This window comes from Rhea pennata, chromosome 5 (assembly GCF_028389875.1).
Source record: "Rhea pennata isolate bPtePen1 chromosome 5, bPtePen1.pri, whole genome shotgun sequence".
NCBI lineage: Eukaryota > Metazoa > Chordata > Aves > Rheiformes > Rheidae > Rhea > Rhea pennata.
The window spans coordinates 51,349,646-51,377,331 of record NC_084667.1 but is presented as its reverse complement, the minus strand read 5'-3'; the positions used below and the strand labels follow the sequence as shown (position 1 = coordinate 51,377,331).

The 27,686-nt window shown below is 38.8% G+C and overlaps 1 protein-coding gene across 9 annotated transcripts in view; it reads left to right on the top strand.

Moving 5' to 3' along the window:
• Window positions 1-27,686, top strand: part of FOXN3 (forkhead box N3) — a 218,709-nt gene that overhangs the window by 170,717 nt on the left and 20,306 nt on the right. For 6 of the 9 annotated variants that reach the window (XM_062575899.1, XM_062575901.1, XM_062575900.1 and 3 more), the window contains one exon: window positions 18,411-18,476. The exons of 2 other annotated variants lie outside the window; for them this stretch is intronic. In XM_062575899.1, coding sequence (XP_062431883.1) covers window positions 18,411-18,476 — 66 coding nt within the window. The remainder of the gene's footprint in view (window positions 1-18,410; window positions 18,477-27,686) is intronic. One more of the 9 variants, XM_062575903.1, reaches the window with a different exon arrangement.

Genomic DNA, 27,686 nt, shown 5'->3' with positions numbered 1-27,686 from the left:
TAAGGACTAGAGTAGTAAGGCAACTTTAGGGACTTTCTGGCAGTTGTGTATTAGAAGCTATGGGGCTTTGCTTCCCAGCATCGTGTTGCTGAAATAACAGTTTTCTGCTCATGCTTATGGTGCATACAGAGTAGCTGAGAGATCTTCCACTGCTCTGCTGGGCAGAGTTAAAAGTGAATTAAGCTTCTCAGTGTCCATTGCGCTTGTTCCCTTCTCATTACAGAATTTTATAAGAGTTCCCTTTTAGCAAAGATGCAAAAATTGTTTGCTTTTTAAAATCAGTGTAAAAAGATGATGAATCCCATTCATGCAACTCTGTGGACTTTCAGAGAAAGGGGATTCCTAGCTGTGATATTACTCTGGCCTCTTGCCATAATGTGTGTTGTACTTGTTTGGTTGCCAGGCCAGGCTGGGAAGAAACTGAATGAACTTTGAAAGTTTCAAAATGTGTTTATTTTATTAAAGAATATGTTGACTTCAGTAGGTCTTTTTTCTTAGTAATTTTTTTCAAGCTGGGTAAGAAGTCTTCAAATTACTGTCATAAAGTCACGGAACAGTACTTCTGCGCTTCAAAACAGAATAAACGTATCTATTTCAAACTGCAGTCGAGCTACTGTATGCAAGTCCTCATTGCCTGCTGTAGCTACTCTGCAAAATTATTATGCAGCGTTACATCCTTGGCAAGCAGTTATTAAAATTGTTTTTTCTTTTGCTTTGACTTTCAGATGTTTTAAAGTAGCTTTTTCTTTTCCACCTTACAGTAATCTTAAAAATATTAAACAACGTCAGCACTGGGGAATGGTCAGATGATACAAATCAGAAAATGGAATCAGGCACCCTGAGAGCTGGTTGTAGCCTATGGGCTTTTTGGTCCCCTCACCAACACCACCCTTTTAAGCAAATACTCAAAAGTAAGTGGAACTTAATAACATTATTTTGTCCTGCTGAGTTGAAAACAATCTGCCTAAATGCAGAAGAACATAGTAGGTATCAAAGTTAAACCACTTCTAGAGGCGGAATCAAATTAAAGTGGATTGAAACAAGTTGGATCAGCATGAACTGACAGTGTTTGCTGAGAGTGCTTTGCATTTCTATATCTTTTCACAGCCATAATTGAGAGAAGAATATCGGCAGCTTCACTTACAAAGCTGCTGTTTGCTTCCTCCTTTTGCCCTAAAGCAAACAGAATAGACTGCCTCCCCATTTGGAATCTATTGAATGAACCCAAATCACTTATTTGCTGTTTAGTTGTCCTGGCAGCAAGGCAAATAGATGTGAAAAGATTAGCCAAACAAAAAGGCAAAACCCTTGGCCCTGTTGTAAGGATTTGGAAACACAGTTAGTGCTTCATCAATTGTTGAGGCTGCAGAGTAAAGGCTTTTAGTGAAAAGCGAGGTGGAAGTAAAATGCCTTGCTTGTGAGATTCTGAGGAATTGTAGATTTCTTGGAGTAAAGTTTTAAGCTTTATTACAATCCCTTCCTTTTTCGTTCTTTTTTCTGTTTTGTTACAAGTTCAAAGTATATTGAAAAGCGCATGTAAGAAATGAGAGTGAAGAAAAGCGTATTGAACAAAAAATAAGGATTATTTTAGCATAATAACTGAGACACTGCCTTGGATGGTAGACCAGGTGTTTCTGAGAAAGAGGTGTTAGTGAGGACATTGTTTCTTGTTTAACTACATTTTAAAAATTTGAAAAAAAAAAAATGACGCTTCAGGAGAACTATGACGATTATTAGCAACCAAGACATATGCAGTAAGAGATCATCTTTGCCTCAAAACGCTTGCAGTCTGACTACACAAGATAGACAATCCATGCAAAGGAGAAAAATTAAAGATCATCCATTTAGAAGGGAGAGTGAAGCACCGTACCTGAAATCACAGTCTTTATGGAAATAAGGATTTAAATTTGAGGCCTTGTTACTCCCAAGGGTTTGCTGGCATAATTTTGCTGGAGAGAGGTGTAGCTGAAAAAAGAGTATTTCTATGTATCTTACTCTAGAGTCCAGCCTGAAATGTGGGCCCAGGGCTTAATATAGACAACGGGTCCAGAGGCACTGAGCTGCTGTCACTCTCTGAAAGTCTGATGTCCTTTGCTTTGAAATTGATAAATGGAGTCGTAGAGAATTGTTGCTGTGATATGAATTATTCCCACTGTTATTAAATAATAAACATGACCACAATGACCTACGCACTGACTAGACTGAATTCCTTCTGTGGCTTAATCTTGGTAATGGCTTTGTATTTGAACTAAATAATGTCACGGGTGAGCTGAGAGCTGCTGAAGGAAGGGGCAGCCGAAAGAAGTTGTTTGATTGATACCATATCATGTGTATCATAAAGCAAGGTAGTAAAAAGCCTCAGGAAATTATATTTCTTAAGTAATGCAACGAGAATTGCACTTAGAGAAGATTGCTTCGTATTTACTAGCTGTGTTTACTACTTTTTCTGATGTGCTTAAATAGGAAAAACAGGTATTCAGAAAACTTCAGGGAATGGAAAATGGAGTTCTAGACCTGAATCTGTACAGTTACTTTTGGGAATAACATAGCAAAATGAGTGAGCTTGATTTGCTGCACAGCAGATGCCAGGATTATATGATGTGGAAGGAATTTTTTTACTTTTAAACCCTTTCAGTGTGATGAAATGCAGGGGAGAGGAAGGAGGGGCTGACATAAGTGCCTTCTTTTTTTTTTTTTTTAACCTCTTCTGTGCTTTGAATGCAGAGATACCAGTTGATTCATGCAGGCCTAGCTCATGTGTGTAGGAGGGCTCTAACAAAACAATAATTAAGTTGTAGTATATGTTTCTGGAATACAGCTCAAACACAGTGGAAAATACAATTATTTATTCTGTGGTTTAAAGCCATGCTGCTATAAACAGAAAATTCAAAACAGAAGAGTTTGCATGAAAACTGATGAACAGTACAGTGTCTTTTTTTTTTTTTTTTTTTTTTTTTGTATTTATACATTATTTAAAGCAAGTTTAGCAGACTATAAAGCTTTGGATTATTGTCAGCTTGTGAGTGTGTTCAGCTACACTGTGCAGTGTCTGAAAATAAAACATACCAGCAGTTATTTACAGAGGTTAATGGCTTTCCAGCCCAGCTTTTGGGAGGACCAGATGATATTTGGCATTGTGTTGTGGTCTTCCAGCTCCCACTGAGCCTTATTGGTACGAGTGCATTCATTTACAGCGGCATCGTAGTGGTCTTTTTCACCAAGATGAAAATAAACCTGGTTGAATGAATTTTCTCCTCTTCCGTGCTTTATTTAGTAAATACCATTGACTATTGTAGTATTTAATGAAAACGATGGAGTGGATTGGAAGCTTTATTCAAATGAGTTGATGTCCCTTCCAAATGATTATTCTGTCATCTAAGAGATCATCTGTATCAGTCATAATAATGTTTAAAAGTTGAGCAGGTGAGATTCTGCCACATTTTTTTGGAGTTCTCATGTGCCGTTGGAAGGGTCTCCCCAAAATTGCTAGCGGTGTGCGTGAACAGTGGGTGATTTAGGTTTGTTTCCATTTGCTGAGATTTGAGTTTGCTATCCCAAAACTGCTTTTCTGTTCAACGTCTGCTTCACTGTCTAACTGAAAACTCATGCAACAGAATTAGAAGGGACTGAGAGGTGGCATTGCAGGAGATGCGAAGAGGAACCGGAGGTGAGGCTCTGGCAGCCGAGGAGGGCTGTCTGCCTCCTCCCTCTCCCCCAGCCCCCTGTTGTCTCCCTTTCCGGTGGGGAACAGGAGGATGATGCTTGTATGCAGCCCTGCTTCAGATGTGTGCAGTGGTGCTGGGACACTTAAATATTTGAGTTGGACAGAGGAGAATTGTTTGTTTTGACTAATTTTAAAGACAAAATACTTCCTTGCAGAGTGGAAAGAAAGCGGAGAGGATGGGGACGAGGGAGCTCCCCATGAAAGAAGTGCGCAAGGAAGGAGGTAAAATCCTGGGTGGCAGGGTCTTTGCCGGCTTTCCCTCTCAGGCAGCAATAAAGCTCCAAGCGGCTTAATATTCAAAAGCCTGTTGAGCCTTCTGGCAGAAATAGAGCCCTAGGTGCTCGTTGCACACTGTTTGTTGCCACCAACTTTATTGCGATTGCCTAGCGATGGTGTTTGTTTTCTTGGCATTTGCTTTCCGATGCAAGGTGTCGCCTGTTGGCACCCGGCCGTGCAGAGGGGGAATACGCCCGAGCTTTCGGTGGCACGCGCCTGCCAAGGCCCATGGAGGAGGAGGTTTGTGGCATTGCTGGGCCTGAGCCTCGGGAAGGGGAAAACTCCTGCTTTTTCCTGCTCCCATTGGCAGGCATGGGCAGCATTAAACCCTCTGCTTTTATAGGAACAAGCTGACCTACTTATTAAAGCATTATATTTCCGTGTTCAGCTATCACTGCTCAAAAGGAGTTGGCTACTGCCCCCACCTAAATTCAAGCTCTGCCACAGGCTTCCTTGGGATCTTGGGAAAAGGCATCTCGTAGCTCTGCACCTTTGATTCCTCCCTTTCTGGAAATGTAGGCGATAGTTCAGACTTGTGTACTGGGTGTGGGGATAAATCTGCCAAGCGTTGAGGTGTTTTGGTGCCATGGCAATGGGCACCACATAATTATCCACATGGAAGAAGAAAAAAAACGTTGGAAGGACAAAGGGTAACAGAAACCGTAAAGAAAGGAAAATTGGAGGGGAATGAGGATTAAGGATTATGAAAGGTTTGGACTCAAAACTTGTTTGTATGCTGCAAGGTAAAGCTAGGAAAGTCACTAATGATGATAGATTTTGATACGTTTAGGATATCTAAAAGGAAGGGTGTTTTGCCGGCTTGTGAAATTCTTAGGTGGTCATAGTCAGGTGCGCTTCCCTAGGTCGGTTCAGAAAACACTGTAAAGCTTGGTTTGTTAAGAACAAAAGTAGTTAAGCAAATCTAGAGAAGACCAAATAATGTCCCTGCAGGCCAGGGAGGAGTTTCTTCTAGCTTCGGTCAGCTGGTGGCACTGTGGCCATGTGAGATTTGTGCTTCTCGGTTTAGGGAGAGGGTGACATCAGCCAGCATGGGACTTAAGCCTCTAGCCCTGTGACTGTTTGGGACCCGTGCTTTGGTCTGTTTAGCAAATCCACATTTCTGCAAACAGACAACAAAAGCGGAGTGGTTGAAAAGATGGAAGAGCCACAAGAAACTGTCCTTTCTGTGGCCATCTGGCACATCTGCTGCAGCTCGGGCGTCCTTCTAGCTGTTCAGAGATGCTGGATGTCCACATCACAATGCCAGCAAGAAGTGCAAGCTGCCATCTGTCTGTAATCATAGAGTTGCACCTTCTCTGTTGGTCCAAGTGGGATACAAACACTTACATGACTTTTTTCATACATCTGAAAATAGATTTGCTGCTCCAACAGATCCCTTCAGCTGGTTGTAAGGAGATTTTTCTGTTACGATGTGTACAGGTTCTTGTGAATCTGTCTGTTTAGTTTTCCTATCTGGGAATCCACCATCATTGTCCAAATATTCTTTCCAAGTGATTTGCTGCAGTTTTACCTCCTTAAAAGCTGTAGTCTCCTTCAGTAATGACAGTCCATTGTAGCCTTAACTTTGAGGACCATGCAAGTTGGAGTTTGCTTAGGGTATAACCTCAGCCAGAGTTACCACAGATTTTGCTGCAAAATCTGTTCTTCTACCTGCTGTGCTCTTTCTTCTGTAACTTGTACGTGTGTGTGTGTGTGTGCCTTTCTCTATTTTCCTTGGATATACATACTCTGAATCAAACTACTTAATCTAAAGATTTGGAAATAAAAGTGAATTTTTGTATTTAGGTTCTTGAAAGACACTCTACTATTACAATGGTAGGACAGTAGGATTACCCAAAGATATAAAATGTCAGACATCATAGTTAACACTAATCGGCATCCTTTCCAGCAATCTCAAAGCAGTCCCAATAGTAAAAGGCCTAAGCAAGCTGTGTTATGATACTGTGATTGAGGGCCAGTGCAGATTTTGTGTTGCTGGCTGAGATCAGAGAAGCAAAAAAAAAAAAAAAAAAAAAAAAACAAAAAAAAAAAAAACAAGTCCTGTACTAGAACTGGCTTTATAAATAAACATTTATAGCATTGCAAATACATCCTCACACTTGGCTTAAAATACTCAATAATGACTTGAAAACCAACCTCAAATGTGTTTCTGGATATTTTGCTGTAAAACTAAAATGAAGGTAGCTACTTAGATCTATCCATGATCAAGGCACATCTAGTTTGGTGTCTTCCCGAAGTTCAGAGTTTGGGAGTTTGTTTATTCCCAGCCTTTCTCAGCCAACATCAAGACCAATGACATGGGTTTTTAATCTGACATAATTATTACTGGTTGGTCTCCTGTGAAAAAAGTCAGTGATGCAACACATCTCCAGCCATTTTAAGGCTTTGTACGGCTTTCCATCACTGTGTTGTTGATGTTTCTCACGTAAAATCTGATACTTGTTTTCCTAGATTAAGGATTAAAATAACTATTAGAGCTTTAATTTTTACTGGAATTTCACTGCCAATTTTGGATAAAGTAAAAATATTTTCATTATTCTTATACTAATGGGAGAATATTAGTGGCTTTCATAATTAGGGGTCTAGAAAGACTATAATGTATCATTAGCATATTTGTTAAACCAGATGAAATATTGTACCAGCTTTAGGGGGTTTTATTGCTGTTGTTTTTTAATTGTATGTTCATGGGGAGAGGAGAGAAAGAATCCCTGTACAGTTTTCTATTCTATTCCTTAATGTGTGCAGGAAAGATATTTGTTTGTAAATGATGGAATTAAAATAGAGAGTAAATAGAAGCTTTTTTTTTCTTCTTGAATTTTCTTTTTCTTTCTTTCTTTCTTTCTTTTTTTTTTCTTTTTTTTTGAGGTCCACCACCTTTATACTTTGAATTTTTTTTACCTCCTATCAGAGACAGAAAGAAGAGAAGCAGGAACATTAAGAGTGGGGAGGGATATCTCCTATGAGACACTTAGAAACTTTTCATCTCCTAGCCATGAAAGGGTCAGGAGATCAGTGGAGGGGGCCATTTCCAGTGGTCATTAGTGAGCCCATTTGATTCTCCCTTGAGAGAGATCACGACGGATTAGCGTTTGGAGGGGAAAACCTTGGAGGGGGTAAGGTTAATGTGTTCTCTTCATTTTATTTTATTTTAATCAATATTATTAGCCAGCATTATCAAGCTCTCTTTCCTCAGACGATTACAGCTTTGCTGTCATGAACACACAGATCTGACGCAGAGATCATAGTAGTAAATTAAATTTGTACTGGCAGGAATAATATGAACTGTTTACCTGCATATACATAAAGTGCAACTCTTCAAAAGGCTGAACAGATATTTGTATGTGCTGTAACTGACAAGAATTACAGAAATTTGGAGTTCAGCCTGATAAACTAGGCCTCACTAGAGGTTGTTGGAATTTCCAAGTGCAAAAGGAAACGTGAGGCATTTTTCTATTTGGTAGTAAAAATCATATTGAAAAGATGACTTAATAATAATAATCCTTTATTCATAGCAGCTTCCACTGCCCCCAGTTCTCTTTGCTGGAGCGGTTGGTTTTCCTCCCCAGCACAGTTAAACGCAGGGATATGTCTAAGTCTGCCTTTGCAAGTTGAGCTACACTGTAGAACTGCAAATAGAGGAAACAAGGCCTAGTACAATTTAAAGGGTAGTTTCCTCTCCAGCCTTGCAGTGTTCTCATGTAAATGTCACAAAACATACTTGTGGTTCTTGTTAATGAAAGCACTAATATTTTACAAAACTGTCCTGAGCTACTCCAATCTAGGCTTCAGTCCTGCAGGATGCTGGTGCTCTGAATCTCTTCCATGGGGACTGCTCATTCTCCGACCTGTGTACTCGCGTAAGTGCTTTCTTGGATTACAGCCACAGCTCTCGGCGCTCTCTGCATAAACCTTCATTTCAGGTGTTTTAAATATCCAGCAACTTCTTACAAGCAGAGCCTGCATGTGTGGTCGCTTTGGTTCTCTCTTTACCAAGTAAAGAGAAAAGGGATGAGAGCTTATTAGTTTGCCCACTCTCTTTTGAGAAGTAAATACGCTTGATACCTTTCAAGGCAGGATCCGAAAGAGGTTTTCAAAGGAGTTTGTCTTGTGTTCTGCCCTTTCGTTATCATCCGATAACCACTCCCATCACTAACTGCAATTCAGAAAAGTCCAAGGACTTTTTGAGCAGGGTCATTTCGTAGCAAGTCAGGTGGGCAGTGGAAGTGGGAGCCTGTGTCTCCCCTTATTTGTTCTTCATTTAAAAGAACATTTAAAGAATATTTAAAAGGTAACAGGTAAATATGAGAAAGGCTGTTCCAGACCTTTTGGATAAAAGGATCTGCTTAATGGCAGTTTAGTGTATTAGAAACATCCTGGGGACTTGTAAATGCTGCTTAGCTGTAAGATTTTGCCTTTGGTTCTGTCTAGTGACGCAGGTGAATTATTCTGTTGTCACATTTTGGTTAACAGCATTTCAGATTTCCTATATTTTTGAAATGTTTAGGTAAAAAATTCCGGGGAAGCCAGTATTTAACATACATGCTTGTTAGGATACAGCACAGACAGTACTAAATCTTTTCATTAGCAACATGTTTACTGGAAGATCTTAAGTTGTATATGCAGCTGAATTCAAGAAAAATGTAAGTGAAAGCGTGTTTTATAGTTCTTTCAGATTTGCAACCTATCTTCTACAAAATTTCCTTCTTCTGAATATTGGATTAAGAAGCCAAAATAATTAATAACTGAGCTGTAATGTTTAAATAGTCTAAACTGTGTTTCAGTTGTAAAGAAATCCTATTATTATGTACAGTATTTAAGATAAACTAAAGCCCTAACCTAAGGCTGACTAATTTCACTCACTAAGGTCTGTTCAGTGTTCAGCCAGCTTATGTTCAGCATGTTGCTTTCGGTGAAAAAAAAAAAAAAAAAAAGAAGAAGAAGAAAAGAAAAAAAGAAAAGAAAGGGAAAAAAGGGCTAATATGGCCTCAGTCTATAGTGGGAATTTAAAGGTCTTTAAAGGCTACCTTGTTTTTTTTTATTTTGGGGCTTTTTCATTATCATAACTCTTCAAAAATTAAGTTACTTCTGGCATTGTCTTACCATTGGCCTGCATTTCTCCCTTCACCCCCGGTAGACAGCTGTCCAGCCAAAAAAAGTCAAAAGCCACTAAGCACTGTTCTATTTTATATATATATATAATTTCAATATTAAAGAATTTAATTAAAAGGGTCATTGCAGGAAGAGTGAAAACAATTTTGTTGCGTGACGGTTGCTGGACTGACCTCCCTTCTCCATTGATTGGCCTCAGAGAGGTAGGGAAGCAGCTTGCTGGAGCCGTGTTGAACATCACTCCCTGCGGAGATTGCTCAGCCATCATCCAAAGACTTGGGCCAGTCTTCAGCTTCTGTGTGTGCAGGCTGGGGCTGGCTTGCCGAAGTGTGAAATGAGGATCGTCAAGTTTCCTGGGAGGAAACGTGGGCTTTCAGCTGCTTCAGATTTTTGGGGTAAATTTGTATCTAGTCCTATTGGTCTTCAAGGGGGATGCACTTGCAGGGGACTCACGAGGCAGAAAGAGTTCCAGTGTGTTTAGTAATAATTTTTTAAAGCTAGCAATTTAATTTGTTTATTGATTCGTTCACAGAAGTGGCTGTTGGCTGGTTGGTTGGTTTGTTTTATATATATGATATACCTGTCTGTCTTGGACATAACTCTACAAACAGAAAATGATCAGTTCTCTAAGATGTGACTTCACTGAAGAAGTGGCGCAAACTAACCTCTATTCATCCTCTCTCCTTCCTGGGAATAAACACCTAATCTAGATCTGAAGGACAAGCCCGGGCTGGCTGACATGGCTGCGGTACATGGAAGTGCGCCCAAGCAGGCTGTGTTGCCCGCCTGTGTGTGTACCTGCTAGTTGCACATGCTTATGTTATTATTTTATAACACATTTCTTGTGGCAATTCTAGCAGTTCTGCCTGCATCCGCACCTTGTAACCCAGGTTTGCACAGCAGGAACTGTTGGGGTTGCAACCAATTTTACCAGTCTTCCCCTTTTGTCCTAATTACTTTGTTCTGGCTTCCACTAGAAGACTTTTCCAGAATGTCATTGCTCTGATGGCTAGAAATGTTCTGATTACCAGTCTGTCTTCAGTTGTGGTTGCTTCACTAATGATGTCTTTGAACTTAACTGTTCTCCATTGCTTCTTCCCCCATCCTTTGCTCATCTCATTGTGTTGGTGGAATCTTACTTCTCTTCCACTTTTGTTTTGCTTGAGTGAGCAAGCCATGCTTTCTGTTTGTCTCATATAGTAGGTTTCCGGGTCAGTCCAGTTGCCTAGTTTGGGGTTTATTTTGAATGAATCTTTCCTCCTTTGCTTGGAATACAAATTGGAGAGAGCTCTTTGCACATCAGCGTAAAGAAGATGCAGACCACAATGAGGTCTAGAGTTTCTCAGTCCAGTATGTTTCCCTATGTTTCCTATGGACCCGTTCTGTTCATCAAAACATGCTCTTTTGAAATCACAGATCTTAAACAAAATTAGACTTGCTTCCCGCTTAATCTAAACTGAATCAGTCTGTGGTCACTTTGTTCCAAAGTCTGTCCTCATTACTTAAGAAAAAGAGCAGAAAAGAATCTATTCCTGTTGGTTCAGCAACTTGGACTAAGAAACTTGCCAGCTGTCATGTCCACGAATAACTGTCTTTGCCATTGTTAATAGCATTTGTTCTCCAGTCCACACTGTAAAGTTAGTCTCCCATGTTGACATAATTCCCAATTCTTTAATGACGTAAGCTCTGAACGCATCCAAATCTGGTGCCAGAAATCAGGAGCAGATTCAGCGTTGCTCTCTCAGACTTCTTCAGCCACCTTTCCATAGCATGATTTTAATCCAAACATTTTTCCATGGTGTCTTTTCTTTATTTCAGAGGTCTATCATTTCATTATCGCATGATAGTATCCTACCATATAAAACCTGTATTTCTCTTCCCTCAGAATCACTGACCTTTTGACACCTGTTTCAGTCGTAATTGCTATTCCACTCAGGTTTTGATTTTTTTCTATAACAACACTACTACCTTGAGTTCCTCTTTTATTATGTCAGTCTGCTTGCTTTATTAGCACACAGCCATTTTTGCTGTTGTGTTTTTTGCTTACCTTTTCTGTTGTTTTTGACTGCATTTGGCTCCCTAGTTAGAGTATATATGGCCCTTTTCCTGACAGTGTCACCTGCCTCCCCCCTTTTCTTATCATTAGTAGTACTTTCAAATCACTGGAATACCTTTTCGCATGGTGGTTTTTGTGTTTCTCTGACACTTTTTCCTTTGCTTTCTGGATCCTGAAGCCAATGTGGAATTTATGTCAGCCTCTCCCAACCGTCTCCTACTGTGTTAGTGTTGTCAGCTGTGCCGTTGCCGTTCCACCAGTGGGGATGTTTGGGCTCCTGAAGAGCATCCCCCAAAGCTGCCTTCGCCTGCTGAGCTGGTTGTTGAGCAGGTGGGACTGCAAGGCTTTCCTGAGGGTCCCTTAGGGGCTCTTCAAGGACGTGGAGGCTCTTGTTCAGCCCGTCACATCCTGTGCTTGCTGGGCTGAGAGGAGGCATGCTCAGTTCCCAGGGGCTGTGACCTGCTCAAGGTGGACACAAGGGTGTTTTGAAATACATGAGAGGGAAAACGAGTGCTTTCAGAGAACACTTTTATAGGAAGATAAGGTATGGTTTATGTGGACTTAAATGGCCCAAGTTTTGTAGAGAGGTTCTTCCTGCTGCCATCCGTACTCTCTCTTTGCTGGAAGAGAAAGCTGTTGTTAGCCACAGGGACAATATGAAAGCTTGGGACTGAGCAATGATGACCTTGATGTCCAGTTAGTAATATAACACATATCTGCATAACTGGAGACAAAGTGCTGTGTTTGTGTGTATCCTTTGATTTTTTAAAAAATATGTATATGTGCAATGTGTAAAGCTGCAAAGAGTTAAAGCCTCATAATCCCGTATTCTACTGTAGAAGCTGGGGCTGCAGCAGTCAGTTAAGAAGACAGTTGAAATTCCTGATCAAGAATTAGGTAAGTAAATGATGGCACAGCAAACTGTTTCTGTTCTCTTCGATGCTAGGCTCGCTGGCCAGTGCTTTCTCCATCTGGTGTTTTGTGGTCAGTACCACAAGCTGCATGAGCTGGAAGTCAAGTAGGATTTTACTGTTGCTTTTGTGACGGGTAAATTTTATTTTCACTTCCGTCAGCATTGAAAAAGATGCTTACAGTAATGCACACCAACAGGAAAAGTTCTTTTAAAATTTAAAAAAGAAAAAAACAAAGCAAGCCTCCCCCCCATTTTTAAGCAGAGAATATAATACAGTATGCCATTTTTGTACACAAAAATCTCCTATCTCCCTCGTCATCTCTCTCTTTACAGATTTTTATCCTGCACTGGTAAAATATATATCAGTGTTGCTACTCCTTTGAACAGTTAACTGATGTTAATCTTTACTGCTGAGATCAGACATTATGATGATATGTTTTGTTTTCAAACAGCTTTCCAGATAATAGATGAACCTTTTTGATAAAATTGGGCACGTGCAAGATCTTCTGTAACTCTTTCTCCTACCCTTCTTTTTTTTACTAATGTTAATATTTTGAACAAGAATACTTGTTTTATCTGTTTGTTTATATGGTTTTGTAGCTGATAAAATGATAGTGTTACAAAACAGGAATTGTATGTGTAGTTCCAAGATGATACAAATTTAACAAAGAGGGAGGAGCAGGAAAGCAATTTCTGTTATAACTGGTCTGTGTTGTCTGAAATTAGACTGTATCCGTTTGTTCACAGTAATTTGTGTGGTAGTTTACTTGGCATTGCTGCAAATTAACTTAAAAACCAGAAAAAAGTAATGATTCGTTTAGACCCGCACCTTTCTTCTTCTGTGTCTCATACTAGATCCTTTCAAAGGAGCAGGAGAACCACTGTGACTGCCAGACCAGTTCTGTATTACTAGTGAAATAACTTCTTCCTGCCTCTAGAGTAAGCTTTCCAAATTCTTGTTCTTGGTCTTTCGTGCATTGTTGTTGAGGTATGAATATAATTTCTTATTCTTTTCCAAGATCCTGATTCTGAATCCCTTTTTGGTCTACAGTACAGTTCCACAAGTATTCCTTTTTTTTTTTTTTTTTTTTTTTTTTTTTTAAGTCAGCCCTTAAATAAGTAAGTCCTTATTTAAGTGTTTCAGAACTGGTCTCGGTAGCATCCTATACCACAGAGGTTTGCAGAGTTACAGGACTTTAGAGTTCTTTTCAGATATTTCTTTCTACTTAGCTTTCTCAATCCATTTTTATTTTACCAGATGTGTTCTTACTGTGTTCTTAGACAAAGTAGATTAAAAATAGGGGAAAAAAGGAATAAAAACCCTTCACTGTATTAATTATTTTCTGTGTCTTTGACCTAACTTGACTTATACTAACGTTCACCATCAAGATATGGGAGGAAAAAAGGCTCATCCATTAGCAGACAAGTTAAATAGAGACACGCTGCTGTTTGCGCTGTTGGAGTTTAATAAGCCTGAAGGTAAAAGGTGGAAGATGGTGTTTTGCTTTTGCAACATTTTCCTGCTGCTGAAAATTGAAAAAAAAATATGAAAAGAAGAGTCAAACCACAACAAATAGGTAGGAGGGGGGTATGCTATGAACTGAGGCAGGGAATAAAGAGACTGATTTTATAGAAAAGAAATAAAGTGGACCCTTATGTTTTGAATACAGTGGCAATAAATATTATGCATCCCACATAGAGAAGAAGAATTTGAATTGAAAAAAGCAATGGACAATGCAAGAATGTTGAAAGATAGAATACTGAATGGTAAAATGGGTTTTGTTTTACCGAAACAGTTCTATTTTAGATGCAGTGATTTAAATTAAAAGAAATCTTACAGATTCATTTGTGATGAGATAACATACCAATGATTGTGGTATACAAATGGTGCAGTTTATTTACTAACTATATTTTGTACGTCAAAATAACATTTGGCAATAACATTCTAGTAGTACCTAAATAGGCATCTTAGGAGCCTCTCTAGGCATCCGTGCTTGCTAATTCAGGCTGTGGTTGCTTTGAACTGTTTCAATTGCTTTTTTTTTAAAACCATATAGTGTAACTGTAAAAATAGTACACTCTAGTAAAATAAATAGGGATTATATTACTCTTAATTATTTTTATGTTTTAGTCACTAGGAAATGGGTTTGAAGCAATTAATGATATCAAATCAATATTTGGAATTAAAATAATGATCCAATATTATTAATTATTATGAAACACTTCCTCTCTGTATGAAATGACTAAAATCAGAGCTGACAAACATCATAAATGGAGATATGTCACATCCAATTTTCTCAGGGACCCTCTTTGGTTTTAGTTTTTTTGTCAACTTTAGAATAAACAGTCCACTACCTGAGGGTTAACCTGAGTGTTGCTTAATGTTTGTATTTAATCCCATGCCGAAATATTTCATGCATATTACTTCACCACTTGACATGTCTATGCAGAACACATTCTAACCTGTACAGGTACTATGTAGAGTGAAATTTGACCCCAAACGTGTCTCAAAAAATGCTCTAGAACAGAATTCCATAAAAGCATTAAATTTGAGCTTAATTCCTCCGAAATGGAATTAGTTGCTACTTAAAGGTTTGGTATTCATTTTTGAATACCTTGCTGAAGTAGGGCTCTGAATCTAAAATACAGCAGTATTGTATCTAAAATACAACAAAGTTGCCGTGAGATCTGTGACTTAAAGTTTTTCTGGTATTTTTCTGGTATCAGAGCAAGTTTTGTCTTTGAATGCTGTGCTAGAGAAAATAATAATAGACTTCCACTACAAGTAGATGTACTAAGCTGTATTAGTGTTCCTGCTGCACATTGACTTTGAAGCCCTTTGAGATGTATGTCTTTTTTGAGTTCATGTGGTCTCTTCCAGGTGGCAATTGGTGGATGGAGGACTAAGCGCTTCACCTTCAAATTGCGGAGTGAAGCAATGACTATATAGACAGCAATTGTCTGTTAAGGAGAGAGGTGGCTGCTGGCACTTTTTTGAAACTATCTTCTAACATTGCGCATTTAAGACTTTGACTTACTCTTTCTTCTTCTCGCAACTTCTGCAATACTTCCCTTCATCTTCTTTGTTCCTTACTGTTCTTTTTGACTGGGAAAGTTAGGCCTCCTCTACTTCTTACTAGCAAAACATGAAAGTACAAACTGTATGCAGTCATCTCCCTGTTTCTTTTTTGCAGTAACAAAAAAGAAACCAAAATGCGTTTTATTAAATATTAAATTAAATATTTAATTTAGTTTTCTAAATCCTCAAACTTCAAATGTAGGCATTTTTAGCTTGGTCTCCTAGGAAAAGATGTTTTTGCCATCATTTTCCAGTGTCTAACCACCTTCTATTAATAACTGTGGAAGCCTTTGGGTAGATGGCAAATGCTTCAGGTAGGATAGAGATCTCAGTTATGAAGTTCACAAGTTTCACAAATGCAGACAAGCAGGTAGTGCGGTGTCCTGCCACCATGCTGGTAAGGCTGCAGCTTGAGGTCAGCCATTACAACTGGAAACGAGAGGATCTGCATGGAAGAGATTTTTACAAAGACGCCAGCTGTGGGGAAAGGGCTACGAGAACGCGGGCATTCGCAGTTGCCCAGGAAGCGCCCATCCATGAAAGGGCACCCTTCATTCCTCCCTCTTGAGTGCTACTCCTCATGGCTGCCCTTCTTGATGTCCTTCTAGAAGTAACACCTCCAAACAGTGAGCAGGAGTGAACAGGATAAACCTGCCTTTCAGTTCTCTCTCTGATGTTACCAGCGCAGCTCTTTGCTCTTTTTGCAGTTTCTTCCTTGAGCAAGTGCTCGTTCACTAGCGTAGCTGGGACCTTGCCTTGTTCAGCTGGTCCTTCCTTTTCCTTCTCTCTCCAGAAACCCCAGAGTGTGCTAGGGTGTTGTATCCTGCTTATACCTGCCAGGTGCCTGTCCCCAGCCCAACTTTCCTCTGGGGAGGCCCTAGGATAACTGTCTGGTTTCTTTGAGAATATACCAATATATACATAGCCTGAGAATGTAGCAGGTGTGGATGTACTTGAATCATAGTTGTGCTTTGGAAAATAGCTGCTGTGAATGCAATCATGTGTTGTAAACAGTTCAGCTTAGTGTCATGAGGTCACTACAAAAACGCAGTTGTACCATTAGTGATCCTGAGACTAAGAATACACCTTTCAAGATAAATCCGTTGCACCTATATTATCCCAAAACACAGACTTTGTTGGACAAGCAAAAGCCAAAGTTAGTAGAAAGTGTTTATTTTCTGGTTGTGTCTTTTTATTCTTTCAATAGCAAAACTAACATTATCCTACAGTGTTACCCAGTGGTGAGACTTTCATTAAAATAAAACGAAAAAATAAAATTTTAGGAACCACTTATAAACAAATGCTGAAGTTAGCTATATGAATTATGATAGAGTGAATTTGACTTCTAAAAATCTTTTTAATTTCATGGTACAAAGGAGCTGGGGAAATTCTGGTTTGACTTGGCTTTATTTTCTTGGACTTCTTTGTTTTTTGTTTAGCTTTTTAATGTAGATACATTACAATGTAGATACATGTTTTGAGTTTGACTCAAGGGAAATGTTTGCTTTGTGGTGTCTGGATCTAATCCTGCAAAATTCATGCATTCAGAAGTTCAGCTGTTTGGAAATGACACTTCCAGCATAAATGCTTTCAGCAGCGATTCTGCTTTTGATATCTCTTCAGAGCTGAGAATGAACATAAGCTGGTAAAGCCCCTTTCCTGAGAAGTCTACCTAGTGACTTCTGGAAAAAAAAACAACAAAAAAAAAAAAAACAAAAAAAATGCTCACCTGCCTAGGAGACAGGCAGGCATCTGCTTTTCAATATAAGGGCACCGTTTATTCTAAGATGGTCTCCTATAACTACTACTCTGACTTCAATTTTATACCTGTTCTGCTGTTGTTTTATCTACTATTTCAGCAATTAAGTAATAGGGTCGTCACATTACAGATGTATTTGCAGCTATTTACAGAAAGATAGCAGAGACTTAAACTAAAAGAAACCTCATCTTTAAGGGTCAAATCAGTTTATATTTTGCTTAAGCAGATATTAAAATCCGCTTCTCTCTACATTGTTTATATTTCTAATAACTTGTAGGACTTCATACCACATCGCGTTACTCTCCTGGAAATAGATCTGAATATCTAAAAGTATAAAATTCCTTTTTTTTTTTTTTAACAGTGCAAAATAATTTTCTTACATAATAGCCAAAATAAAGTGCCATGAAGCTATTAGCAGCAAATTGAATTTTTTGGTATGTAATTTAGCATAAACACTGACAAGCTGGAAAAAATAAAATAAAATAAAAACAACAAGCCCATAGTCATTAGTCATTCAGTTTAGCAGCGCCAAGGCAGCCAGGGCATGCGTTTTTATGTCTGCTTCAGTTGCACACTTCACTTATTTGGCCGCGGCATCGGCGGCGCTCGCTGTCGCCGGCCTCCGTGGACGATGAGCGCGTTGGGCCCCAGGGCAGCTGGGCCGCTTGGCCGGGGCAGATGTTCTTTTCAGCTTATTCACTGGCCATTGCTGGGTTGTTTACTGTTGTCATAGCTACCCCCATTTCCATAGCAGCCCTGCTGCTGTGTGTGAAGCCAGTGAATATAGTTATAAAAGGATCATATTTTGTTCTGTCTCTATAACTTGCCATCTGTCAACTGACTGTTCGTGATGGATTCCAAAAACCAAATTAAGAACAACAGCAGCCGGCTGATGATTTTTGCTTGTATTAAAGTGACACTGGCTGAGGATGCAAACAAGTTGGTGCTTCAGTCCAATGCAAGCTTCATTTCTTTCCCCAGACTGTAGCAGTTTTGCTTCCAGCACATTCTGAAGCATCCCTGAAATCCTTATTGATGAAGGACAATGACCAAGTGTCATCTTCTGTATTCAGTTAGGTTTGGGTGCTCTCGGTGCTTTCCCACTCTGCTATTAGGTCATCCTGGTCTGTCAATTCTAAATTGTGATTTTGCATCTGCTTTCACAGATCATTTGCAATGAAATTTAAATACTCTTCAGCAAAGTTAAATAGGGAATTTGTGAAGCTAACAGGGAAGGTACCATGCATACACAAGTACAGTTTGGTGACATTCATCAGTGCGCTCTACTTAGCAGTAGTATTGGGATCACGTGCAAGTTTGTGGGAAAATCCAAAATGTGATCAAAGAGCCCTCTGAATAATGGATTCTTTATGCCTCTACACTGCAGAGATTCGATGGAATCTATAGTTTAGCAAGGGGGGCAAAAAGATTAGCCCAGTTGTAAATAATGTATTTATTGGTTGATTTTTCCAGATCCTGACATTGATGCTGCCACTGCCATGATGCTTTTGAATACTCCCCCTGAGATACAAGCAGGTTGTGAGTAGATATTTCTATAGCATATAGCAACATAGACATGTAAAGTTAATATTCTCTTTTCTAAATATACAGTGTACCAGATAAAAAAGGATTTAATAAAGAAATACTACTCCCCTTATAGAGCCTTATACTTACTTGACCCTTACATGAAGTATAATTTTGTGGTTCATGTTACATTCATTGTTACATGAATAATAGTAATCCATGATCTCTAATGTTAAAGAGAGGTTATTGTTATTCATGGCATACATATAATTGAGAAACGTACTATTATCCGTACTGATAGAAAGACCTGGGGCAAGAGCCAGGACAAAGACAGCAAGAAAAAGAGAGCAAGAGAGCGAAGGGTACATAGCATATGGTTTTGTTTTCATTTTGTTTTGATTTGACTCCCATCGTGTGAGTTACCACAGCCATCTGGATACTTTCCATTCGCTTGGGCACTGTTTCAACTCCTTCCTTGCACACATCCTGCCCATTTTGCTGTTTTGCTCTATCCAGTTCCAGGCACTAGGCAGGCTTCAGGCGGTAAGGAAAGGTCTGACTTCCTGCCAATAGGATCCTTCTCGTTCTGTGACCAGACCTGAAGTTTTGATGCTGGATATTAACAGAGCACTTAAAAGGAACTGGCCTCCACTGTACTGGGCCGTGCAACTAGTGAAAGGATCATCCTGCCCCAAGAGCTGACAGTGAAGACGTTAAAGGAATCTGTGAAGGCCGCATACAGCCGCACAAAAGCAGGGAGTACAAGAAAACAAACACATCACTGGTCAGCAAGCATGGTAGTAATGCTAAGTGACAGGCAGCCCTAAAAAAATGAAGGCAGAAGTTAAAATAGAAGCCCTAACGAAGCCTGTCCTAGCATCTCCAGTACTGTTCTAGTTCATGCAACCAAATCCGAATTCTAAGCGAAGCCTTGATTTGTGCTCTGATACTCTGCCTGGGGAGGAGAGTCGATTACAATCAAAGCATTTCCCGTGTGGCTGGGGAGAGCTATTTTCTGCCTGCTTTGTGACCCCACTGAAGAGAGAGCATTGAGAACCTCCAGTGGCGGACAGCATGATGCACCAAGAAGCTGTGTGTTCCCAAGGGAGAGCAGTCCGTACCCTCCTCTCACCTGATCAACGGTCAGGAATTACGTGCACTAAAAGAGGGAGGAATTCTAACTGTGTGTAGGTAGGAAAAAAGACAGATTTTACTCGGGGGAGAAGATGGGGTGGTTAGGAAGAAAAATATAAGAGACTTTTAGAGGAGCAGAAATTTAAAGAAGTTAAGATTTATGAGGCAAAGAAAAGGAGAAAAGAAGCTGGAGTAGAATGAAATAGTGCAGGGATAAAAGAGAGGATATGCGAGTGGGAAGAAATAAAAAAAGTGTATTTACAGAGAAGGATAGAGAAAATACAGAATGATCCAAACACCTGAGGAAATTGGTGACCAGGAGGAGGATGCAGCTATGGAAGAGAGGAGATGCATAGTAAGCTGCGTATATTAAACCCATGCTACAGATTTTTTGTCACGTGCGTATTTCCAGCATTGCAGCTATTTGTGTGGAAGTGATTTGAGGACTTGGGCACTTTCATTTCATAGAGATCAGAGCTGTGGAAGGGCAAATGACTTATTGCTATTTTATTTTATAGAGGTCATTCTGAGGAGTGAAATTCTGACTTTTTAAGTGTGGCATGTCCCTCCTCCCATGTCACCTTCCCAGTGGGCTATTTTGTCAGGATGTCAAAAATTAGAGGGAGATAAAACAGAAAGATTGCTTCTTCATTCACATTGCTCCCTCCTTGATGTCAGCAAGTAATGAGACCTTCCTCTGTACCTTTAAAGTGAAACATGGTGTCTACTCAGAAGTTCATGAATCCTTCCAAATATTTGACAGAATTGGCTGGAACAAGGAGGAGAGAGCAAAAATGTTAATCTTGTCCTCATTAGGCCTCTAAATATCAAAGGAGAAATATTTTTATCTGTGTGTGATAGATTTTTGAGGAAGTAAAACAGCCCATCCTGTGCATTATAATAGGCTCTAGCTTTTTTTACCATGTTAGAAAACACTTAGACAACTTAAAGGAAACTAATTACTGCTGCACATTAAGAAACAACTACATGAAAAATAACTTCTAAAATTCATTGTCAAATAAAAGATAAATGGGCTCTAAAAAATTCATTGCAGTTCTGAGCATCATATGGAAGCTCACAATTCATTGTCTGCTGTTACTGGCTGCAGAGGTCTGGAAATCAAGCTCTAAATTATTGGCGAAGTAAACACGCTGGTACTGTCTGATCTCTTGAAGATTTGGGTTTCTGTACACAGTATCTGTTGGTGGTGTGGTGTGAAGCATGTGCTAAAGCCATCAGAGCTGCAAAATGCCCCTTCTTTTGGAAACAAAACTTGCCTGTAAGTAATTTGAAGATGCGAGGGCATTACATGCAGTTTGACCACAAGTGTTAATAACTGACTGAAAATGCCCTTTCGGTATCTGAATCTGTTTGATTGTGAGTATGCCAGTTACCTTGACAGCAAAGATGGTCAGGTGAAGACAGAACCTGAGACTAATTTCACAATAAAACAATATGGCAAGTCAGAAATTTTAAAGCTCCAGTCCATTAAGGCTTTTGCCTTTTAAACATCGTTGTGAAACACGGATGTTACCAAGGCAGATTATGACAGAGTCTGAACTCATGCGTGTGTGGATCATTACAGATGTTGGCTTTTTACTTTCAAGGCATCTTCTTGGATTAAAAGCTGCCTTTCCAGTAGGATAAAAATCTGTGCTCATCTAGGCAATGTGGATGCTAAAAGCATCTTTAGGATAAAGTTAGCTACAGCCATCATTCAAAGTCTTATTAAAATTTACTTTTTAATTTAGTCTGTCAAAAAAGAGTCCTGCCTTAGTGGCATTACAAAATCCAGAGAGTAAACTGTTGCTTTTTCCTAACAGATTGATTAATTAACTTTACATTTTTAAATGACCGTTTAGGATTCCATGGTCATGGGTCAAACACTGCTGGCAGCCGCACATAGATTTTAAAATATCAGCTTTTGCTTTTATATGAAATCATGAAATGGTTCTGAGCCTGCACAAATTCTGCTTACCACTTTCCCCCTGTCCCACTGCAAAAAAAAAAAAAAAAAAAAAAAGAAAAAAAAAGAAAGAAAGAAAGAAAATAAAATAGTAAAACACCATTATTTGGATTAATTTGTGTTTGTGGGGGATTTGCTTTGTAGACGCATGAATTGATTGTTCACGTTAGCACTAAAAGGTTGGAAATAATGCTATTACAGTGGGTTGTTGACATCAGAAATCAACTTCTGAAATATTAACTCTTTGCAGTAATGTCACAGGCTAAATACTTTTAGATCGCAATTAAAGGCAGAAGTTCAAAGTAGCCAGCTCTGTGTGGGACTCTATTGAAGCGTACAATCCAATTGGCACCAAGAGTGAAGCCTAAAAGATAATTGTGATATGCTAAGAAACGACATTTAGAAACGTAGTTCTAATACTTTATTTATTTTACTTTGTGTACATTATTGTGTTTCATTGATTTTTGTGTGGTTTAATTATGTTTTATTTAAAAAATCCTGCTTTCTGTAGCAACAACTGTCACAAGATGTGAATACTTTGGAATTTAATAGTAACTGGTACGTGAATATTCATTCCAAAATATGTGACTTGCATTGAGAACTGTATTTGATCTGTAGGGGCTTGGATACTGGCTGGGTCATCTTGAGCAAGTTAGATCAGATTTCTGGGTCTATTTTCTCTGATGGGAATACAATTCATAGGATGGAAGAGGAAAAGGAGATGAAGGACAAATAGTGAAGCTCAATTTGGAATTCATGACCACAGCTAGTGAAGCCTGTGGGTTATTTTGTATAAAAATGTTAAGATTTTCAGTACTTTGCTTCTTATCAAAGTACATCCTGAATGTGGTTGCTACCAGCTATCGCCTGTAACACGCCGGTGGTTCTGTTTTTGATCAGGCCTCGCACAGATGCTGAGAGTTTGTCGTCTTTGCCTAGGACTCTTCTCAATCAGAACAGAGAACAGAGCAGCATTCCTGACTCTCAGATTGCGTTGTCTTGGGCACATCATTAAATCCTGCTGAACCGTTATTTTGTCATGACTGAAATGAAGATTGTACTTGATGTTTTTGCCATTTATTTGGACCTTCAGAGATTTAAGGCACTATGCACATACTAAGTAGCACTGCTTTTTTAGCTGGCGAGATCATTCTATACTTGAAACAATTTGCTCTAGGGAAGGACCAGTAAGAAGGGAATGTGTGTAGTTTATAGCTGGTGCTATTGCTAGTGAAACGATGCTGTGGTCAAAGTATTATACTGGAAATCCTGATTTAATTCAAGAAGCTCCTGAGTCAGCAATCTTATACTTAGCTTTGAATTCATAAGTAGTTCTTTGCCCGTTGCTATATAATTTTGAAATTGCACACCAATATAAGTAGGTTGTTCAAGTGGAAGTTTAATGCTACAAACAGCTACAAACAGAATATGCAGGAAGGATCTGGGTAGAAACTGGAAAACTCTAGGAGGACCCCCTCAGCTCTGAAAACTTATCTTCCTTTTTCATTACCACTTATTAAATTAACTGGAACCTGATGACCTTCGGGATACTTTGCAACAGTAGTTTTATGTGGGAGAGTGAAACATTGTGGTAAAGATGCTTGGGGAGATCTGAGAATGCGGTGCTGGGTACTACTTAAAAAGCAGGCTTTTCAAGGGTGAGATCAACTTCTCATTTTCTGTTCTGGAAATTATTATTAATTCTTGTCTCAAGGCATGTATAACCCAGAATAGATACATGTGCTATATTTTAAATTTGGTGGGAAAAGAAGAAAGTCCTGGGAGAGCTCTACTGTTGCTGTACCTCTGTCTTTCTAAAATTGTACCCCAGTGCAATGTACTCTTTAAGCTAATGGAAATGGGTTATATAAATGGAAGGCATATTTACAAGAATGAAGATACAAAATTGCCATAAAAACAGGCAGAAATCCTGCAAGTGAGGTCAAAAAGAAAATGTTGCTATCTCTCTACATTTTTATTGTGTGTGAAAGCTGATAACTGCACTGTTCTGTATTTACCAGTTGTAAACAAAGTACTTGTTAGAGTTGATTAGCAAGCTTCCAGCCTAATTCTTTATAGCAGAAAATGAAAGTTCATTAATAGTGAAATATTTCATAAAGCTACTTTTGGTAACAATTTTATATCAAAATGAAAATTGGAAAAAAGATGCTTTGGTAGGGTTGATTTTTTTTTTTTTCCTTAGGGAAAGGCATCCTCAACGTTCTATTCATAATTTTTTTTTTTTTTTTTTGTTTCAGTTTTCAGTCTTAAGTCATTAAAGTGAAAAACTGAGGTTGGAAGGAAAACTTACTGTCCTGAAATGCTTCTACTTTCCACCACCTATTCCTCGTATTTTGATTTAGCAGAATAACTTTTTTTTTTTTTGCTTGTATTGGAGGTATCTTTAAGTTTTTGTTTTGTTTATTTTCATTCAGTGTTGGAACCCAAGAAATTTCATGTCTGACTTCTCTAAAATAAGTTATACTCTTGTTGCACATTTCCAGCATCACAAAAATGAAGAATTGTTATCTATGTTTTTTTACTTAATATGAAAATAACTCTGAAGGTAAGAGTGTGAGAGGACTTACAGAGCTATCTGGATGCACTTAACTTCTGTGCCTCCCAAATTTTTTGTTTAAGATTTGCTTTGAAGATGCAACCTTGGTTTGCAGCTTTTAAGGACTACAGACTAGGGAATTTAAGAAGCTGAAAATTATCCTTGAGAGGTAAAATAGAAAAAAATAGGCAGATGGGATCAACTTTATGCCTGGGGCAAGAGAATTGGAAAGAATAAAGTTACACTTCTGGTAGATAAACTTTGCTTTTGGCAACTTGTGTAATTGATGGGACATCACATCATCAGCGATTTCCTATTTTCAGTTCTTGTAGCCTGAGATAAACATTGTCATGGAAGAGAAATTGGCAGAGGGAAGCTAAAGCTGACGGATATTAGCAGAAGCTTGGTGTCTCTTGACTATGGTGATTTCTTCTGTGGTACAAGAGATGGGTCCGGGAAGAGATGCGTGAGTTAAGTGCATTTGTCGCATGACAACAGAAGAGGCAGAGAACCAGTCTGTTATTACAGGAGACCTTCATACTCTACTGTTTCACTTTTAAAAAGTTTGTTTTTGATAAATACTATTCAGTGTTCCTCACTAATCAAAATGTTGACTACCTTGAGCTAGACAATTTAATAAAGTGCATGCTTATTCCCAGATGACATAAAGAACACATGAACATTTGCTCCCCATTTCTTCTTAATTTCCTTGATTTACAATACATTATGCTCAGTGCTGATATTTCATATAACTTGCACATTTAACTAAGAAGTTAGTTTATGTATTCAGTGGGTTATTGGGATGTCAGTATGACTGATGACCTTGTCCACGAGTATTTCCTCCTCATTTGTTACTTCAATTTTAGTTACTCTTGCCAAATTGGTATTTGTGCATTGAACAACAAAGTCTTCAGAGAAGAACGCTATCTAACGTGGTTTTGATCGTTGAGAAGGGCTTAGGTGATTGAGGTTTCTAACTCAACTAAGTGGGGGAAATGTGCTTCACCCCCCCACACACACACACTTGAGAATAAGCAGTTATGGACATAACCTGTCAAGGGGTATGATGAAAGAAAAAACGTATTTTAAGGTGTTCTACCCACGTAAGCTGCATGTCAGAATATGCTGTGTTAAACAGTCTGGCACTGGCTGTGGAATGATCATGTGCCCTCATAGTTATTTTCTGTCTCCAGCTACTGAGTATAGGCTGCTAGACAACATTAGGTATTTCTGTGGGCTTCTAATAGTGCTTCTTAACTTTACCTGAACATAGTGTTTTGATGGATTCAGATTATAGTGTTTTCTCGCATACAGTATTCACTTTATTGTCTATTAAACTGTAATGTAAAAGTTTGCTACAGAGTGTAAAAGGCAGAGAGGTTATTTTCCCCCTTGGAGAATTTCAGAGATGTATTTTGATTTTTGATGTTAGATGTTTTGATGTGTTGCTTCTCTCTGTAGTTAATCGTTAGAGATTCAAAATTCCATCAAATCTTATTCAGGTTATGGAATTCTGCTAGAGTAGTGTAAAGTCCAAAAATAATTTCCGTTTTAATGCAGCAGATTAGGGGCAGATTCTCTATCTTTATACAATTTAATTTGATTTACTCCAATGGAAATATTTCTTGGGTTTAAGCTGTCTGAGAGAGAAGTCAGGTTCAATACCTGTGTCCAGACATAGCAGTGATGGAAGCTGAAAGGTGAATAATGATTTGGTTGTTTTGCTAAGAACATGTTTTGTGAAAGAAGAAACTTTTATCAAAAAGATGTGCAGATTTGTTTGCACTGTTTTCCTGAGTAGAGTTTCTCAGACATAAAAGTCTTGTCACTCACACAGAAGAGGTGTAAATTACATTTCACACTTCTGTCTAAGAACCGGCAACCATGTAACCTGCCTGTGCCTTTGGTTAAAGAAGCATTAGAAAAGAGGAGTCTGGACTGTAGGGTGCTAATCTAGATTGGCATTGATTGATGATGTGACTTAAGAGTAAATTATCTTATCTCCACACCTTGAATCTTCTATCTAAAATACAAATACCTAACCTCAAAGTGGGATTTTGAAACTTAATTAAAGCTTGTAAGGCATAAATATATTTCTGGAATAAAAGTCCCACATATTTTCTACTAAATAATATATATTTTCCAGTAAATAATCTACAAAATTCTTCAAGAGGACCAACACTGGAAAATAATTCCTTGGATCATTTTCATCTGACCTGCACAAATTGAGAAATCAGAGGCAGGGAAAGTGTCTGGGTACCAGGGACAAGAGGATTACTTGGAGGATCAGAGAGTCAGGGGTATTTCTGGTGTATTACTTGGTTTAAACGTATAGCTCACACAGCGGCTGAGCTGCAGACTTTTTTTTTTTTTTTTTTTTTTAGCCATTAGTAGATCACCTGTTGGTCTTGTGTGAGAAACACAACCTTTTTTAAACTGTTTTTAGTTGCAGCCTGCTTCCTAATTTTCCATTTTCCAGCCGAAAGCACCATTGCAATAAATCTGTGTCGTAGATGAGTCCCTTGTGTTGACTGTTGCGTTGTGTCAGAGGGAAGCTCTGATGGCCCTGCTTGCAGAGCCTGCCCAAGTGTCCTCCACACGAAGCCCTGCCCATGGTGGTGTCTATAAGAGGGCATCTCTTTACTCCTTGCTCCTCCGGTTGCTAGGCTGTTCTGTGTACCACAGCATGACTATTAATGAACCAGAAAAAGTACAGAGAATACCAAAAGTATCCTGAGCCTTTCAGTTTTCCCTTTTAAAATATAAGCAGTTCATATATATATAAAGATTTAAATGAATTTCTTACTGTTATTTTGGGAGTGGTGGCTACTGATGCCACATGAAATGCTATTTTATAAGTAGAGATGTGTGAACAGTGGAGATCAGTCTTATCTGTGGCATATTGGTAATGCAGATGATCTGGAAGTTAGTAACTTCTACCGCTGAATTATTTCAATCCTGCTTTTCATTTTAGGTTTAGAATGCTACAGAAACTAATTTACCAGCAAGTTGTGTTTTTTCCTCGTGGTTCCAGATGATTACTGAAAGGATACACTGCATCTTTTAGTGTCCTTACTCAGTTGCATGCAGCCTTTCTACTCGTCTGTCCACATAGCTCAACTAGTGGCGTAGTGGTATTGTTGCATGGTAATTCAGAGAATTTAAGGAAATGAAAGGAAAAGTTACTATCAATAACTCAGCTTTTACAAGATGAAATAATAATTGAATTTTGAGTGGTGATTTCAATATACAAAGCTATGGCCTACTTCAAGGAAAAGTTATGGCCTGCCTGCTCAAAGGGCTATGATCTTTGCCATTGATAGTACTATTTAAATCTTTGAATGGTGGCGTACTAAACAGACCAAAACGTAACTAGTGTGAATGTCATAGGTGGGAACAAGTACCGGTGGATCAAGGTGGCTTTTGAGGGGATGTTTCCACAGGACAGCAGACTTCTGCTTTTTCTTTTTTAGAAACATCTTGTTAATTCCTGCGTGGAAGATGTGGAGTGTATGTGTGTGTTAAGATGGGGACAGGACAATTAGGTAACTATGGAAAGGAGACTTGG